Source organism: Phoca vitulina, unplaced genomic scaffold (assembly GCF_004348235.1).
Source record: "Phoca vitulina isolate PV1807 unplaced genomic scaffold, GSC_HSeal_1.0 scaffold82, whole genome shotgun sequence".
NCBI classification, from domain to species: Eukaryota; Metazoa; Chordata; class Mammalia; order Carnivora; family Phocidae; genus Phoca; species Phoca vitulina.
Window position 1 is genome coordinate 3,204,118 of NW_022589785.1, and position 19,496 is coordinate 3,223,613.

Consider the following 19,496-nt stretch of genomic DNA (forward strand, 5'->3'; position numbering starts at 1 on the left):
AATGCATCATCTCTTTGAATCTTCTAGCAACCTTTAGAGAGGTTATTATGCCCCTGTACAGGTGAGGAAGTGATATTACATGTCCAGGGTTACCTGGCAAACCAGTGGCAGAGTTAAACCCAGGGAGTTTGAGTCTAGAAAATGTTCTTAATCCCTATAATGGCAAGAGAATCTTGATATTTAATGGCACGTCCTTAAGATGGTATAGCAAAATAATGGTTAAGCGTTCTAGCTCTGCCATTTACTAGTCTGTGGTACTGGCCAGTTAGGCTAAAGAAACTCTCAGAAATATAGTAACTGCTTGGGGCACCTGGGTGGGTCAGTCGTTAAGCGTCTGCCTTCGGCTCAGGTCATGATCCCGGAGTCCTGGGATCAAGCCCCGCATCAGGCTCCCTGCTCAGCGGGAAGCCTTCTTCTCCCTCTCCCACTCCCCCTGCTTGTGTTCCCTCTCTCGCTGTGTCTGTCATATAGATAAATAAAATCTTCAAAAAAAAAAAGAAATATAGTAACTGCTCAAAGAGTAGATTATATCATTTATGGCAGCCAGAAACTGAAGCAGGCAGTAACTAAGGGGGAAAAACCTTTAAAAAGTGGCATGCTCACTGAAGTTGGATAAATCACTATCATGGCAAACAGTGAAACACCTAGAGAGAAAACAGTTACCAAAGAACAAAGACACTGCATTGCACTTTTTAATTGCACAGGTAGTCTTAAATAAATGGAGAAAGCACCTTCCAAAAGTTACACTAGCAGGGAAAGATTCCATCAAGCATTTACATAGTAAATTTCCATAGTTTTACAAAAGATTCTTGATCTTTACTTGAACTGTACATGAAGGAAAGGAGCCCCCTCAGGTAGGTGTTCTCTGCTTGCAGAAGCAAACTAAAGGACCTAAAATTGGAGGTAAGCCTGGGATGCCAAGAAGAGGGAAAAGAAATGTTAAAGGGCCACTCACAAATTCCATGTCTAAGACGCTTGTCCAATGACCCTTACATAAGAATTTTAGGGCAAACTACTGCCCTTAAGATAAGGGTACAACCTCAAAAGCTGTAATTCTGGATTATAGTAATATATCTGAGTACCTTGGACTGCTGGAGGACAAAAGACAATACTTGGGGTGACCTATATGGTTTGAACAAATACTTTAGAGTAATTCCCTAGGACTGTACACCCTCTACTTTGGCTTTTTTAAATGAAGCACAGGCTTCTCTGCTATCTTCCAGGCAGTATAATGGTCAAGGAAAAGGGTAACAGCACTGGATCATTCCTTAGACACTAATCAGCTGGGGAAAGAGTTCATTGGCAAAAGTGTCCTCCCAAGAATGGTCTACACCAAGCAGAGAGGACATGTCGCTGAAGGGAGAAGGGGAGCCCTCATATCCACAGTCACTATAAGCATCGAGTAGACAGGAAGATGGCTTCAGGCAGTGGCTGGATGAAAGTAGATCTGAGGTGCCCAGCTCTGGAATGAAGTCATCTTCTACAAGTTCTTCCTTCACTGAGACAGTGAATTCAGGGTGATCTTTCTCTGAGGGGCTGAAAGGTGCTTCCTCAATTTTCACTACCACATTAGCTTGGCTCTCTGTCTCAGAGGGTATCTCTAAGACTAGGGGCTTGGTATATACGTGGTCAAAACGAATCAGTTCATTAATGGCTTCCAGCTTGGCTGATGACGTCCCCAGTGATGGAGAAGGGGAGGCCGGTAAGGAATTGGGTCCTTCTGGGTGTACTTCTGGGAGCTGCTCCAGGCTGGGAGACTCTGGGGAAGGACATCTGAAGAACATGACTGGATCCAAGTTGAACAGAATGCCCAACAGGATATCAGACTGCAAGAGGCAAAAGTTAAATGGAATCCAACCATCAGAATGTACTGAGAATTTACCTGGAATACTTACTATTAGGTCCCACAATGTAAATTAATCAAAACAGGAGACCCACAGACCCATTTATCTACACCTCACTCTATGTCCTAAATCACCTGGAGATAGGGAAGCAGTCGATGTTCACCTGTAACCCAGCCAAAACTAACTTCTCCTGCCCTCCTCTGTCTGGTTGGGAATGTGAGACATCAAACAGATAGAATTACACAGCGCTTTACTAAATCCCAAAAACCCCTACCTCAGAGTCTGAAGAGTCAACGCTGTCAGAATCCATGGGGAGATGTTCTGGAGGGGTGACAACTGGGCCTGCACCTGCTGCAGAGGTGCACGTAGTCTGAGTGCTGCGGACTCAGCAGACCCGGCCACTGGCCTCGCTCCATTCCCCTGGGAAGAAAGACCAATGTCAATAAACAGCTCAAACTACAGAGTCCTCAAGGAAATGCTCACCAGGCAGCTGTGATTCTCAACTTTCCAGAAAGCTAGAAAACTATGCTTTAGAGCTGAAATCTTTCCCTTACCTTTGTTATTTCCATTTTATTGAGTCCTCCCAAGAGAGAGGAGAAAAGAGAGGGAAGATTAACTTCTGTCATTTTCTATGCAACGAAAACGCCCCAAGCAAAGGTTGAGGAAGGACTGATATATTCTTAAATAATATCTTCAATGATATTCTCCATAATAATGTTCTGTTTTTTTAAGATTTTACTTTTAGGGGCGCCTAGGTGGCTCAGTCGCTTAAGCATCTGCCTTCAGCTCAGGTCATGATCTCAGGGTTCTGGGACTGAGCCCCACATCAGGCTCCCTGCTCAGTGGGGAGTCTGCTCCTCCCTCTCCCTCTGCACCCGCCCCACTTGTGCTCACATGTGCGCTCGCTCCCTCTCAAATAAATAAAACCTTTAAAAAAAAAAAAAAAAAAGATTTTATCATAAGTAATCTCTGCACCCAAAATGGGGCTTGAACTCACAACCCTGAGATTGACAATCTCATGCTCCAGCAACTGACCCAGCCAGGTGTCCCCCCATAATAATATATATTTTTTAATTTTTATTTATTTATTTGAGAGAGAGCAAGAGAGAGCACGAGTAGGGAAGAGAGGGAGAAACAGGTTCCCCACGAGCAGGGAGCCTGATGCAGGGCTCAATCCCAGGACCGTGAGATCATGACCTGAGCCGAAGGCAGACACTTAATGGACTGAGCCACCCAGGTACCCCCCCTAATAATCTTAACAAATAAAGTTCCATAGTGAATTTAGGCCCCAATCTTTTTAGACAGTAATTTTTTTAAGTTCGTTCTGAACATTAGCTTCACAGAGTAGAACTGCTCTACTGTCAATCTCAGACCACTTAAGTGCTGTCAATAAATTCACCATGTCTGTGCATTAAAACCCATAATCACCTTCTATCAGAGGGGTATCACTATCACAGTAAATCCTGTCCCTACTCATTCATATTCATCAAAGAACTACTACAGTTTTAGGAGCATTTTGTTAGATTGGACTGGCTCTTTTTTTCTGGTTTTTTTTTTTTTTTTTAAGATTTTATTTATTCATTCGAGACACAGAGATAGAGAGAGACAGCATGAGCAGGGGGAGAGGCAGAGGGAGAAGCAGGCTCCCCGCTGAGCCAGGAGCCAGAATTGGGGCTCGATCCCAGGACCCCAGGATCATGACCCGAGCCAAAGGCAGACGCTTAACCATCTGAGCCACCCAGAAGCCCCTTTTTCTGGTTCTCCTTAACACTGACATGGTACATCTTGTTGGCTATCGATATTTGTTAGTACTTGCTCTTAGAGAGCTGTGTAACTTACTTTAATTATTAGGATTTAGTACTATTCACTACACAGTTGAAAAATCAGTAAGTGTCATTAAGGGGTCATGTCACTTAGAAGCAGTTCTCACAAAGGGCATCAGATAAATGAGATGACCTACCTTGGTCTGGGTCTCAGCCTCCTCTTCAGTAACCAGGGCATCCATCCCCAAGCGCTGTCTTAGCTCCTGGTTCTCAACTACAAGGCCATGGGTTTTCTCTCGCAAAAGCTGATTTTCTAGCAAAAGTTTTTGGTTCTGGAAGTAAGTTCAAGAAGAAGCTACTGAAACACCCAGTTCTTTCATTTAAGAATCTAGCTGATGAGTTTCACTACAGTTCTACAGTTGGTTTCCTTTCCTTCTCCTAGACCTTTTTTTTTTTTAAAGATTTTGTTTATTTATTTGACAGTGAGAGACACGGTGAGAGAGGGAACACAAGCAGGGGGAGTGGGAGAGGGAGAAGCAGGCTTCCCGCTGAGCAGGGAGCCCGATGTGGGGCTCGATCCCAGGACCTTGGGATCATGACCCGAGCCAAAGGCAGACGCTTAACGACTGAGCCACCCAGGCGCCCCTATCTCTTAGACCTTTTGAAAAACTCTGCTTATACAGTAGGTATTCAAAGGAAAGGTCATAGTTATGAAAAACAAGTGCCATGCCGTGGGGTCACAAATAACAATGCTTCCAACTACTAATATAGACCTCAGCAAAGGGTGACTTGTGGCTTTAATTTAGATATGATGGCAAAAAAAAATTCCTATCTTGAACTACCAGGTTGTAACAGAAGTGGTAATGGTGGACCATAAAATCAAAATATGTTAAGAGTGTGTGTATGTGTGTGTGTAAATATAGGTATAGATATATATGAAATCCTTATGTATTCAAGATGTGTAGCTGGCAACAATTTAAGATTAGGTAGTAAGTGGGCCCTAGAAGGGGAAGGGAACCGTTAGTGGACTTTTGGCCAAGCCAGGAAGGGTCTCAGGTTTAAGCAATGATTTTCTATCTGCTTTTACGAATTTCTTAGTACTAACTCGATAAACGCTGTAATGTTGTAATTCACCAACTTGGAGATAGATCTAGCACCAAATGCCAGGGGTCAACCACTTCTGCTCTCATCAAGTTTCACCACCTAATCACTTAACTACCTATCTACCCTAATTTAGATTCATTTAACTTTTTTTTTTAGCTTAACTTTTAATTAACTGTTCAGTTGTATTCTAAAGAGACAGGAACATTCACCAGGAAGTATATACAAGAAATAAAAGATAAGAGTTTGACCTTAAGTATTTTTACCTCTTCCTCCAAATCTACCACTTGCTGTTCCAGCTCACTCATTCGGGCTTTCTTTCGGTCTCTGGCAGTCTGGGCTGCGACTCTGTTTTTCAGTTTCCTGAGAACAAAAGGGACATACATACACTAAGTCATCTCAAACCTTATTTATATCTTTATTTGAGAACTTGGCCAGCTGGTGCTTTCATCTTCATTTACAGTATAAGGTAGACTAAAGTAAGATACACTCCAGGCTCCTCCCCTCAATAAAACAAAACAAAAAATAGAGCCTTTCCTGGATCTGGCTTGAAGAACTGCTTCATTCTCTCCCATATTGCGTCATCCACACCCCCGTCGCATCCCGGCCACAGCAAGGACGCTGGACACAAATACTACTCATCTTGCATCATAAGAGATTTCCTCCTCCCACTTTTATTCCCCTCGTATAAGTCAAATAAAGGAGACGCCGATGCCTTTCGCCCTGGCTGACATCCTAGGCAGTCCCCGGAAGGCTGGGCCCGGCGTCTGCTCAAGGAGGCACTTAAATCACAAAAGGCACCATGATCACAAAAGAACTAACATTTACGAGAACTGGGTACTAGGCATTTCTCACTCAATCTTTCCAACAACCTCATGAATAGATACCATTTTTAAGGGCGCGGAGACTAAGTTTGACTAGTGAGCCTCACGGAGCTCACAGCCCTCTCGACAACTGTCATTTCGGCTCCGTGACCCTCCAAAAAAAGTAGGTCAATCGAGTCCATGCCACTGCCCAAATTCAGAAAAACTGAATGACAGATCTATGGTCACATAGCAACAGAGCCTGGAACCCAAGTGCGCGAACACCCAGCTCCACGCATCTCTAATGAGACAGAAAAGAAGGGGGTTTAACAAAGGCCCGGGCAGCCCGGGACTCCCGACTTCCTGCCCCGCCCCGCGCCACGCTGGCACCCTACCGGCCAGGCCCAGGGCGCCCGAGCGCGGCAGGCGCTCAGCGCCCGGCTTCGGATCCGGGTCCCAGCCCCTCGCCCTTCGCCCTCAGGGTCCGCGCCCGGACCCTCGCCCACCTCCGCAGCGCCTTCTCCTCGGGGCTCAGGTGCGTGAGGCGCTGTCGCTTGCGCGCCTGGGGTGGGCCCCCGCTCGCCGCCTCCGGGCTGGCCCCTCGCTGGCCCGGAACCATGAGTGGCAGAGCCCGGCCGGCCGGGGTTCCGGCGGCGGCGGCGGCGGCGGCGGGCTTGCCGGACAGAAGCAGCACTTTGGTGGCCCCGGCGGCCGGGCTCTGCGCGGGCGCCACCACCACCATGGCCCGAGAGCGTCTACGCCAGTGCGCGCTGCCGCCGTCCACCGGGCCGGCCCCGCCGCACCCAGCCTTTCTACGGTCGTGGCCTTCCGTGATTGGCCAGCGCCGCGTGACGCGTGGCCGCTCTCGGCGCCCATTGGTCCGGCGAGCCCGGAGGGGGTGGGGCCGGGGCGTCCAGCGTGGCGGCCGCCGTCCGGGGCAGGAGGGGCCGTGGTAGGGGGAGACCGGCGGGATCCGGGGCTGGGGGCCCTGGAGCGCCTGCGCACAGCTCGGCTCCTCAGGAAGGGTCCGGAACCCGGCGGAGTTTCCTCCTCGGACGGATTTTATTCCCTAGGCTGACGCATCTCCACCCGGAACGACTGAGTCTAATCCCAAACGAAGAGATTTCCAGACTGATGACTTTTTACCGAGACTGACAGATGGTTGTCACCTCTGCCCGACCACATTTTCTCTCGTGCGCCACATCGGCCCCGAGCGGAGCGGAAAGTCGAGAGAGAGAGAGAGAGAGAGAGAGAGCGCGTGCGCGAGAGCGAGCAAGCCAGTCGGGCCTTGGATGACAAAAAAGCCTGCAAAGAAATTCCGCGAAATAAGAGATTTTAGGAAGTGAAATCGCGCGTTTTAAAACTAGCCTTGGCTCTTAGTGAGGGTTTCATAAACCGAGGCGTTGTGATCTCCGAGTGGTAGGAATACATGTAATTTTAATTTGCATTTCTAAATTGTCTGCTACGAGCATACTTTTTTCATTTCACATGTTAAAACGAGGGTCCCGGGGTCTACCCTCAGCCCCCTGGCACGCGGGGCACTTCGAGGCTCCTGCCCTGGCAGCTAGGGAGCAATTTAGGCACACGGATGTTAGAATGGAGCAATCCCATGAGCCCCCCCCCCCCCCCCCTTCCCCTTTTTTGAAGCCAATTACAAAATGTGGAATTCCCTAGAATCACAAAGTGATACTTTCTTTAACAAGTAGTTACTGCTTCCTCTGTGCTTAGGTTCCAGGGACGCAAAGATTAGGAAAACTATCTGGTGGTTGGAAATGGGCAAAAAGTGAAAAGACAGAATGGTTCTAGGTAATTTTTCAATGTCATTAAGTCAGATTAGCTCTTCAATTATATTTTGGTGGGGAGGAAACAGGATGGGAAGAGGGAACTAAATCAATTCCGTCTCTCGATACACAGGCCCTTTGAAGGGGCACAATTTCTCTTATTTCCAGGAGTGGGCCATGAGTCTCCCACACGTACTTTCCTCCTCCCGAGTTGGCAGAGCTAAATCAGTGACTATTGAAAACTGAGGGCGTCCTGAGCGCACGCTGCTTCAGCGGGCTGGAAAACAGGTGGGGTGATCAGAGACTCCACCGGACAATGAAGCCAGCTTCCTTTCTAAGTTTCATCATCCTGGAGCTATCCGGGTCCTAATGTGCCTCCCCCGATGGGAGACTCACTCCTGGTCTCTGAGACCTTTGGGAGAAGTCTTTGGAGTGCCTTCTGGTTGAGACCTACACCTCTATAGAAAGCTATAAGAGGTTCTGAGAAAAGCCAAGTAACTGTCATGCAACCTTTTATTAAGTTACCATTTGCAAACACCAAGAGAATGTCTGGCGCTTTGTAAGAAGTCCCAGTGAAGCTAAAATTTAAATCATGTAGGCATAAAAAGAAAATGCCATGAGGCCCCCGTTAGTCCAGCAGGGTGTTACATGAGTAACCATGTGGAGAAGGTACAAGATGCTGGGGCAGAGGAGAAAGGTGGATGGATTGCATTTTGGTGTTGGTTAATGAGGTAGAAATGGAATGTTGAAATTGACACCACCAGCTTTGTTTTCAAGGTTTTTATTGTCGGTAAACATTTAAAATCATCCTCAAAGGGGTGCCTGGGTGGCTCAGTCGTTTCGTGTCTGCCTTCGGCTCGGGTCATGATCCCAGGGTCCTGGGATCGAGCCCCACATCGGGCTCCCGGCTCAGCGGAAAGCCTGCTTCTCTCTCTACCACTCCCCCTGCTTGTGTTCCTGCTCTCGCTGTCTCTCTCCCTGTCAAATAGATAAAATCTTAAAAAAAAAAAAAAAAAAAAATCATCCTCAAAAACAGTGATTTGACCCAATGCAGATTACTATCCATGAAGTCTCAAACACTCAACTCCAAACCTTTGAACAGTTTCATATCCTCTTTGTAAGAGTAATCTGATAATTCTTGCATCAGGTGCCATTAATATTTCATAACATTTACTAGGGACTTGTGATAAGAGATCCATAAAACACAAAGTTCTTAGACTGTGAAATGCAAGAAACAGTGATGAGAAGCTGTAGGCATTAAGTCAAAATAAATGTCAATGTAAAACAAAACAAAACCCAGTTATAATCTGAAACTAAAACTCAAAAACTGCTCTAATGTGGGAGCCGCTAACCACATGTGGCTATCGAGCACCTGAAATGTGGCTAGTCTGAATTAAAATGTGCTGCAAACGTGAAATACACACTCTATCTGAAGACTTCGTATGAAAACAAGAGAATGTAAAATATCTTGTTGATCATTTTTTATATTGATTATATGTTGAAGTGATAAGTATGTTTGATATTTTGAGTTAAACTTTTTTTTTAATTTTTATTTTATTTTTGGGGCGCCTGGGTGGTTCAGTCGTTAAACGTCTGCCTTCGGCTCAGGTCATGATCCCAGTCCCACATCGGGCTCCCTGCTCGGCAAGATGCCTGCTTCTGCCTCTCCCATTCCCCCTGCTTGTGTTCCTGCTCTCGTTCTCTCTCTCTCTCTGTCAAATAAATAAATAAAATCTTTAAAAAAAAATTTTTTTTTTATTTTATTTTTAAGTAGGCTCCATACCCAGCATGGAGCGCAACATGGGGCTTCAACTCTGACCCTGAGATCAAGACCTGAGCTGAGATCAAGAGTTAGATGCTTAACCAACTGAGCCACCCAGGCACACCTAAGCTTTTTAGAAATTGGTTTTGTGTTTTTTTAATTGGCTACTAGAACATTTTAAATTATACAAGTGGCTTGCATTCTGTTTCTGTTGGACAACACTGGTCTATATGATATCAATATGGGAGATGGCACAGGTAAAGAGAAGGAAGGGAATAAAAGTGTGCTATGGGGGGCACCTGGCTGGCTCAGTTGGAAGAGCATGTGACTCTTGATCTCAGGCTTGTGAGTTTGAGCCCCACGTTGGATGTAGAGATTACTTAAAAATAAAATCTTTTTTAAAAAAGTAGAGGAGGGGCGCCTGGGTGGCTCAGTTGTTAAGTGTCTGCCTTTGCCTCAGGTCATGATCCCAGGGTCCTGGATTCGAGCCCTGCGTTGGGCCCCCTGCTCAGTGGGAAGCCTGTTTCTCCCTTTCCCACTCCCCTCTCCCTTTCCCACTCCCCCTGCTCATGTTCCCTCTCTCCCTGTCTCTCCCTCTGTCAAATAAATAAATAAAATCTTTTAAAAATAAATAAGTAGAGGAAAAGAAAAATCGGGGCGCCTGGGTGGCTCAGTCATTAAGCATCTGTCTTCGGCTCAGGTCATGATCCCAGGGTCCTGGGATCGATTTAAAAAAAAAGAAAAGAAAAATCTCCGGGTAAGCAAACAAATAGGCCAGTTTAGCTATTAGTGATGGTATTGAGAAAGGAAGTGACCCTCATCAGTGAATATCAAATCCCTTTCCAACTGCATTGATTCTAATTCTTTGTTTTCAATAAAATTGATGGAAGACAAAATTGAATTATCAGCTGAGAGTTCAATAGAATAATTTTTGATATTAGATCATTATGTGACTTGGCTTCTAACTTGAAAGATGTACAAACAATTGAAGGACATTGTTATAACAAAATGCTTTCCTTCCCCATACGCTTAGTTAAATGAACATTGTCTTGGGGGCACTGACATCTTTTTTAGAAATGAAAAATTAAAAAAGGAATAGAATTAATGCCAAAACCTGTCCCATTCTCGCAGTAAGTACTATTAATCCACTGATACATGATTCCAAAGATATAGTTCCAATATCACTTTACTCTCTCTGTTTAACAATTATATACCAAAACTTGGAATGTATATTGTTTTGAAAAATCTTATAAAATTTGTACTAATTTTAATTGTTATGAGAGCTCCTTTCATTGGGAACAGTTTCTTGGTCTTTTCTTGCCTTTTTTGACCTTGACATTTTTAAAATAAACAAGTCAATCACAGTTGTATTTTTTTTTTTTTTTAAGATTTTATTTATTTATTTGAGAGAGAGAATGAGATAGAGCATGAGAGGGGGGAGGGTCAGAGGGAGAAGCAGACTCCCTGCTGAGCAGGGAGCCCGATGTGGGACTTGATCCCGGGACTCCAGGATCATGACCTGAGCCGAAGGCAGTCGCTTAACCAACTGAGCCACCTAGGCGCCCTCAATCACAGTTGTAGAAGGTCCCTCAGTTTGGGTTTGTCTGATGTTACCTCATGATTTATGCATTTGGGGCCGCAATACCACGGTACGTTGCTGTGTTCTTCTTAGCACATCCTATCAGGAAGCACATGATGTCAGTTTGTCCTGTAACTAGTGATAATTAGCTTTTATCAATTGGTTTAAATGGTGTCTGCTAAGTTTTTCCACTATGAAGTTAAGTATTATACTTATTAATAATAAGTGTTTTGTAAAAAGATATTTTAAAATATCTCCCTATCCTGTTTCTCATTAGACTTTCACCTACCAGTTTTAGGATCCATTGGTGATTCTTGCCTAAATTAATTGTTACTATAATGATTAGCAAATAGTGATTTCCTAATTCCATCATTACTTTTGCATTTATTACTTGGAATTCTACTGTGAAGTGGAATTTTCCCTTCTATTTATTTATTCATGTAATTATCAACTCATAAAGTCCTGTTTTACTTTAAAAATCATTAAAAGTTAAAAAAATCTATTACTGGGGCGCCTGGGTGGCTCAGTTGATTAAGCGACTGCCTTTGGCTCAGGTCATGATCCTGGAGTCCCGGGATCGAGTCCCACATCGGGCTCCCTGCTCAGCAGGGAGTCTGCTTCTCCCTCTGACCCTCCTCCCTCTCATGCTCTCTGTCTCTCGTTCTCTCTCTCGCAAATAAATAAAATCTTAAAAAAAAAAAAATTAAAAAAAAATCTATTACTACATTTTTTATTTTGATTCTCAAACTGTCTCAGACTTGGCCAATGAAAGCCACCCCCTTTTTAAAGATTTTATTTATTTATTTATTTATTTTTAAAGATTTTATTTATTTATTTATTTTTAAAGATTTTATTTATTTATTTATTTATTTTTAAAGATTTTATTTATCTGACAGAGAGAGACAGTGAGAGAGGGAACGCAAGCAGGGGGAGTGGGAGAGGGAGAAGTAGGCTTCCCGCGGAGGAGGGAGCCTGATGCGGGGCTCGATCCCAGGGCCCTGGGATCATGACCTGAGCCGAAGGCAGACCCTTAACCAACTGAGCCACCCAGGTGCCCTAAGAACATGTTTTAGATTTTGATCCCATTTTACTTTTTTTTTTTTAATTAAAGTGCAGTTGACACCCGATGTTATATTAGTTTTAGGTGTACAACATAGTGATTGACAATTCTCTACGTTCTGCTGTGCTCCCCATAAGTGTAGCTCCCACCTGTCACCATACAGCACTATTACAATTCCCTAGGCTGTACCTTTCATCCCCATGACTGATCCCATTTTACTCCTTGTGTTACAAGTTTAGAAATGGAATTGTTTCCAAGTTTTGACTTTTGTGAATAAAGCTGCTGTGAACATTTGTGCACAGATCTTTGTGTGAAAGCAACCTTTGTATTTTCAGTTCTCTTGGCTAAATACCTAGGAGTAAAATTGTGAGATCATGTGGGAGGTGTATGTTTAACTTTTTGAGAGACTGCCAGTTTTCCACACTGGTTTTACCATTTTGCATCCGCATTACCAATTACTGTTTTTCTTATGTTGCTATTTCAGATAGTTATTTAACTCTTTATTGTTACCCAACTTTTCATTTGTTTATGTTGTATGTTTTTTCCAACTGGATTTCAACATGCTCATTGGAAGCAGAAGCCATATGTTAATCTCCTTTGGTTGTCTGTGTTTAATATAGTCCTGAGCACGTACTAGCATTCAATAAATATTTTTTGAATGATTATTCAACTGTTAGGTTGTCTGCAATATGCTTTATTTTTTTTAAAGATTTTATTTATTTATTTGAGAGATAGAGAGCATGAGTGGGAGGGGTGGGGCAGAGGGAGATGGAGCCCGACTCAGGGCTCGATCCCAGGACCCCAAGATCATGACCTGAGTTGAAGGCAGACGCTTAACCGACTGAGCCATCCAGGCGCCCCCATAATACCATTTTTTTTAAAGCAGAATTCAACATAAGGTTGGTCTATATTGGACTCATTACAAAAGCCTGGAATGTGCTCATTTTAAGACACTAAGGCAATACTTCTAGTTACCTACACAGCATCTATTCTACTTAATCTTCCTTATTAAGAAAAAAAAATGTGGGGTGCCTGGGTGGCTCAGTCGGTTAAGTGTCTGCCTTAGGCTCAGGTCATGATCTTGGGGTGAGGGGATTTAGCCCTGGGTCAGGCTCCCTGCTCAGCGGGGAGCCTGCTTCTCCCTCTCCCTCTGCCCCTGCCGCTCCTTCTGCTTGCGCTCTCTCTCTCTCTCTGTCAAATGAATAAATAAAATCTTTAAAAAAAAAAAAAAAAAGATGTGTTCAAGGTGCCCGGCTGAAAACACTCAGCTTCCAAGTTCCCTTGAAGCTATGGATAGCCACGTAATGCAATTCTGGCTAATGGATAAGTGGCAGTTCTAGGCAGAGAAGACTCCAGGCAAATTTATTAAATGGGAGACTCAACTGGGATGCCTTCTGCATTTTGAGTGTTGCCCTTTTCCTCCTAACCCTTTCCTCTTGCCCAGAATGCTGATAAAAGGGCAAAAGACGGAGAAGGCAGCAATCATTTTGCAACATGAGGAAGGAAGCCACATGCTAAGGATATCAGAGGAAAGACAGAAGGAGTCTGGGTTCCTGATGGCATCATGGAGTGGCCCTTAAGCCCCAGCCTAGCTCTAGATTACCCACTTCCCAATCCCAAGTTATGTGAGAAATAGAAATACCATGGTGGCTAGGTTCTTGTTACACACTACACAACACAATCCAGGTACTTTACCCACCATATTGCCCTAAGTGACATTTCCCAAACACTGTCCTTGTTTCTCTTTCTTTCTTTTTAAGATTTTATTTATTTATTTGAGAAAGAGAGTGAGAGAGAGAGAGAGATCAAGAACAGGGGGGGAAAGGGTAGAGGGAGAAGCAGACTCCCCACTGAACAGGGAGCCCGATGCCGAACTCGATCCCAGGGATCATGACCTGAGCCAGAGGCAGATGCTTAACCGACTGAGCCACCCAGGCTCCCTGTCCTTGTTTTTCTTGTGAATGTGTTACTAGCCCAGCTGAGGAATAAGTATGCTTGAGCAGGGCAGCTGGATGTAGGTGGGTCCCAGGGACATAATTTTTATCAGTGGCACTTTCTTCTGATACCATGAAAGGAGATAAGTCATTTACCATTATAGCATCACTATTTTGTGGCCAGGAAATTTGAGGTCCTAAAGGACAAAATAATCAGCTTAAGGCTGTAGATTACTTTCCCAATTTATCTGTCCGTCCCACACTCCAGGCCTACAATTTTTCCTGGAATGTGCTTTCCCCGAGTGTGCTAATGAAATGCATGTTTCTCTCTTTGTTTAATCCATAGTTTCTCAACCTTGGCATTATTGACATTTGGGGCCGAACAGGTTTTTTGCTGTGGGGAGCTGTCTTGTGCATTGTAGGATTTTAGCAGCATCTCAGGCTTCTACCCACTAGATGCCAGCAGCAAACCCCCCCACCCCGCCACACCCAGTTAGGACAACTGAAATTGTCTCCAGATATTACCAATGCCTGCCGAGAGCCAGGATCTATTCCCCACCCATTGAGCACCACTGCTCTAAACTCGTGCCAAACAGCCCCACTCTGCACCTGCTTTGTTCCCATGCGGGCAGTCCTCCCAGCAAAACACTTGTGACACTTGGCAGTTGAAATTTACCTGCCTGGATCTCCATGTTAGACCATAAGCTCCTTGAAGGCAAGGATTGCATCTGGCTAATCTTTATAATCCCCTGTTTATTGACTAAATGGATTTAAAATGGTTCAGGAGAAGAATTAGAATAGAATTCAGGAAATCTGGCTTTCTGATGCCATGATTTTGATGCTCATTGTTAAAGACTCATGTGTCCCCTTGCTTTGCTTGGCATCATATTTTATAGACTCCCACGCTGTAGTCAAGAAGCAGATTCTAGCAGAAAAGTACTAATTACTCTTGTTCTAACACCAGCTACAGTGGGAAAGGAAAGCAAATGTTCTAAGACAACTTTTTTTATTCTCACAAGGAAAAAAAAAAGACTCTTAATGATATGGGAAAGAGTGAAGAGCAAAATTCTATATAATATTTTTGTTTCCCTAATGAAATCAAAGTTGTATCTCAGTCTTGCAGAGAGAGCTATGTACACCCCTCCCCCAATTCCAGTTTCCTCTCCCGTTGTCATTTTACACGATCAAGGTGCATCTGTTACAACTAAGAAACCAATCCTGGACACACAGGGCTGGCTTCCCTACCCTCTAGAAATGAAGCCCTTTGGTTTGCCAGGACTGGTGATCCTAGCGCTTTTAATTTTATGAATTTTTTTTTTTAAAGATTTTATTTATTCATTTGAGACACAGAGATACAGACAGAAAGAGAGAGCATGAGCAGGGGGAGAGGCAGACAGAGAAAGAGATGGAGAGGGAGAAGCAGGCTCCCCGCTAAGCCAGGAACCTGGTGTGGGGCTCAATCCCAGGACCCTGGGATCATGACCTGAGCTGAAGGCAGACGCTTAACCATCTGAGCTACCCAGGCGCCCCTATGAATATGTTTTTAAAGCAGGACATTTACGAACCGTTTAAGTAATGTTGAGACACCGAGCATGTGGACAGGAAATCCTCCTGGTCATGCTGACGAATGTTTCCTTCAATCCTGTGGCTGCCCACCCCTTTCTGGAGAAGAGCTGCAACACTTCCTGACTTTCGTTTGTGTGTATTAAGGTTCTAAGAAATTCAATACTCCTTTGGCTTCTGCAAAACACTACAGTTCATTTGCCCAGTAAATTCAATAGGGGCTAAAGGACACGACAACAAAAGGAAAAGATTCATTTGAAAAGTGCAAAGATATCACATGCCTCTTTTTTTCACTTGGCATTGACCCAGAGCAGTAAATGGCTCTGCATTTGGTTTTGTCTCTTTAAAGAAAGCCCAAATGCTCCGTTGTCATTGTTGGTACCTTTATTGACACCAAGGTTCAAAGGCGGCAAGAGAAGCAAATTTTATCTGACTTGAAAGGAGTTTAAGTGCTGCAGGCCCCCTTCATTAGTACTAGGAGAATAAATATCAATTCATTAGTTTCAAAAAAAATTTAAATAAACTTTTTGGGGGCGCCTGGGTGGCTCAGTGGGTTAAGCATCTGCCTTCGGCTCAGGTCACGATCCCAGGGTCCTGAGATCGAGCCCCACATCAGCCTGCTTCTCCCTCTCCTTCTGCCCCCCTTCCCCATACCCCTCGTGCTCTCTCTCAAATAAATAAATAAAAATCTTTTTTTTTTTTAAATAAACTTTTTGTTTTGGCATAATTTTAAATTTATAGGAAGGATGCAAAGCCAGTATAGAGAATTGCCATACACCCCCAGGTGCCAGTTCCCCTAACGTTTTCAGCTTCCGTTACCAATAGCACATTTCTCAAAGCTAAGAAACCAACACTGACACCTTGCCATTAACTAAACTCTAGACTTTATTTGGATTTCAACGGTTTTTCCCTTAATGTCCATTTCTTGTTTCAGGATCCTGCCTTGTTTTTTATTCCTTAGCTTCTGTGTGGTAAATCTATTTTTGCAAAATGTTTCATGACTAATTTCAGCAAATGACATTTATCTGAGGAACTGAATTGACTCAAGTTCAACCTTCCCATACACATACTTATCCTGAGGCTTTGACTCCAAAGTAATAGCGACGGAATCCCTCTCCCTTTGGTGTCTGTTAGGTAATGCTGTGAGCTTTTGCATGACCTGGCTCATAGGAGACTGGATTTCCTCAGAATGCCCTAGGGGTTCTTAACCTTTTAAAAAAAAAAAAAAAAGAAAGAAAGAAAAGAAAAAAAAGGGGTACCTGCCTGGGTGGCTCAGTTGGTTAAGTGTCTGACACTTGGTCTCAGCTCAGGTCTTGATCTCAGGGTCGTGAGTTCAAGCCCCTCTTCCCCCCCACCCCCAGGATCTTTAAGTACTTTATTTCAAACCTTAGGTTCTTTAAGTTGTCTTTGGATTCAGCCTTCAATTCCTCTTTTTTATTTATAGCTGACTTTATATATTTAATATTCATGTGGGAAGAGACAGCAAACTGTACCATTTCTGTTCTCTTATAAACTTTTTTTTTTTTTCATGAAAACAGGCAAGATTTATGTGGTTCCAGGAGCCAGTTGGGTAAAATACAGATGAAACTTTGGTTTGGTGAATAAAGGGGATATGAGAAGAGAAAAGCTTTAAGAGAGGAAGAAGACATAGAATTGTGTTTGCCTCAGAGAACATCGGGACAGAGGCCATCCATCTTCCATTTCTAGACCCTGTAAGAATGGTCATTACAGCTTGGGGGACGGAGGGGGGAATGGGGACCTTGGCATATGAAATGGATGGACATAGGGTATGTTTTCAGCTCTAACACATACTCATTAGATAACCTTGGACAAGTTACTTAACCCCTCTGGGCCTCAGTTTCCTTGTCAGTAAAACGAGAATCAAGTATTGAAAAAGACAATGTATTGAGCACAGTGCATGACACAGAGAAAGCATGTAATATGTGTGTGAAGTGTTATGGTTACCAAGGGCCATCCACCCCAATCCCACCTGGCATTCCCATATTCCCTCTAGTCTACTATTAATCTCATCCTTCCTTCCATCTTTTGGCATTTGGTAGCCAAGAAATTTGACAGGTCCCAGAAGGCTAAGCAGAACAAATGAGAGTCCAAGTCTTTAAAATATATGTTGAAGTATAAAATTTGGTCACTGGTCATAAGCAGGGACAGAGTCCACAAAGCAGAAAAAACATCCCAGCAAGGAACACCAGGTGAGTTTTCCCCAGTTACTCCCTCCCCCACCCTGAGAACAAAATGCCCACTTGACCCCTGGGTGGGCCAGACCAGGACAGGCTGCCAATGATCTGCTCTGTTAGTGTGACCTGGGATAACATTCCCAGCAGAGGGCTGCAAACATTTGCTGAGCACACAGACCCGTGACCCATGGTGAGGTTGGGGTTGAGTTTGGCTTACGCCATAACTGGGGGTTGGTGGCTGTGGGGGCTGTTCTGCACAGAACAGGGGGGCGAGGCTGTGTGGTCTGGGGAAGAGGAAGGTTTTTTGTTTTTTAAGATTTTTATTGGGGTGCCTGAGTGGCTCAGTCGGTTGAGCATGGGCCTTTGGATCGGGTCATAATCCCAGGGTCCTGGGATTGAGCCCTGCTTCTCCCTCTCCCTCAGCCTGCTGCTCCCCCTGCTTGTTCTCACTGTCTGTTAAATAAACAAAATCTTTAAAAAAATTTTTTTTCATTTTTTTGAGAGAGAGAGCATGGGGAGGAGCAGGGGAGACGGAGAAGCAGACTCCCCACTGAGCAAAGAGCCCGACAGGGGGCTCGATCCTAGGACCCAGAGATCATGACCAGAGCCAAAGCTTAACCGACTGAGCCACCCAGGTGCCCCGAAGAGGAAGTTTAAACTGGGACCCCATTGTTTTGTACAAAACACAATCATTAGTTAAAATGGGACCCCATTGTTTTGTACAAGACACATTTTCTGTTTGCAAATGACTCGTATTTTCCAGCATACAGTTCCAGAATTATAGAGTTTATTATAGTCCTTAAGACCTACAATGTTTTTCCAAAAATACTTCTTATTGTCTATACCTGTGGCAATCTGCAGCCTCTTGGGGAGCTGAGTGGTGGGGGACCCAGCACTGCACCAGACAACTGGATACGCTGGCGGTTAGCGCTTGGCTCTGCTGCATGACCCGGAATAAGCCAGGAAGCTCTTCAAAAGCTTCCTTTTGTTGTTGTTGTTGTTTGTTTTTACTAGAAGAGGCAGGAACGGGCATGAAAGCAACCTAGTGGAGTGCCTAGAACACCGGAAGGAGCTTGTTTCATTTAGCAAATGCAGCCCACCCGAACTGAGCTCCTCTGACCTCACTTGAGGAAGCTCTGCCTTGATATCTAAAGGAAGGTGGTAGCAACCGGAACAAACCCCTGTTCGTGAGCTCTCCCTCCTTGGCACACGGGGAAGGCTGTGGAGGTGACCAGAGCACACACTGATTCAGTCTCTGAGCCCACCCAGGGGGCAGCTCTGTACTGAGACAGGTGCAGCGGCTGAAGGAATGAACTCCGATCCCCACAGATATATACTAGGGGGTAGGGGGCCTTTTATTTATTATTATTATTATTATTATTTTAAGATTTTATTTATTTGAAAGAGAGAGCGAGAGAGCACAAGCCGGGGAATGGCAGAGGGAGAGGGAGAAGAAGGCTCACCGCCAAGCAGGGAGCCCAAGGTAGGGCTCAACCCCAGGACCCCGAGACCACGACCTGAGCGAGCGGAAGGCAGATGCCCAACTGACTGAGCCACCCAGGCGCCCCGAGGGGGTCTTTTAGATTCACCTTCCAGGGGACCAGATGACTTTACAGCTCAAAGGGTCTGTGAGTCTGACTTTTTCTTACCTTCTGGAACAGATAAAGGAGTAAAGAAGATAGCTGTCCTGGGTACAGCTCTGGATTTCTCAACTGAAGTGTTTCATCACAGTCTTGAAAAATCAGGATTGCTCGGGCTTGCAGGAAGTGGATTGTCTGACTCTAAGTTTTACTTGAAATTTTGGGGGAAAAAATTGACAACAGAGTTTTCTAAAGGGACTCCCTCATCTTGATCAACCAAGTATTCCCCCTCCTCCCAGTTTCCAGCAAGAAGAGAACAATTTGCCTTTGTAACAACTTGGGGTTCTCCTGAAAATCTCCACCCTATACCTGTGTTCAAACATTTGCATTCAATGATTTTTACTTGGTTTCTGGGAGCTGGGTGTCCACACACAATAAACTGTTATTTGCAACATCATGATCAGATCCACTGCCTGGAAACCTGGGGACTCTGGGTTACCTTTACCTTGCTCTCAAGGGAGCAGAACCTGG

The 19,496-nt window shown here is 44.5% G+C and overlaps 1 protein-coding gene across 1 annotated transcript; it reads right to left on the reverse strand.

Annotated features, from left to right (window-relative positions):
• Nucleotides 1-678: 678 nt before the first annotated feature.
• On the reverse strand, nt 679-6,304 carry XBP1 (X-box binding protein 1). Its single transcript, XM_032395147.1, is given in 6 exon segments — nt 679-1,826; nt 2,119-2,202; nt 2,205-2,264; nt 3,805-3,939; nt 4,975-5,071; nt 6,018-6,304. Coding segments are annotated over 6 exon segments (1,170 nt in total). The 5' UTR covers nt 6,254-6,304; the 3' UTR covers nt 679-1,268.
• Between the last annotated feature and the right edge of the window lie 13,192 nt (nt 6,305-19,496).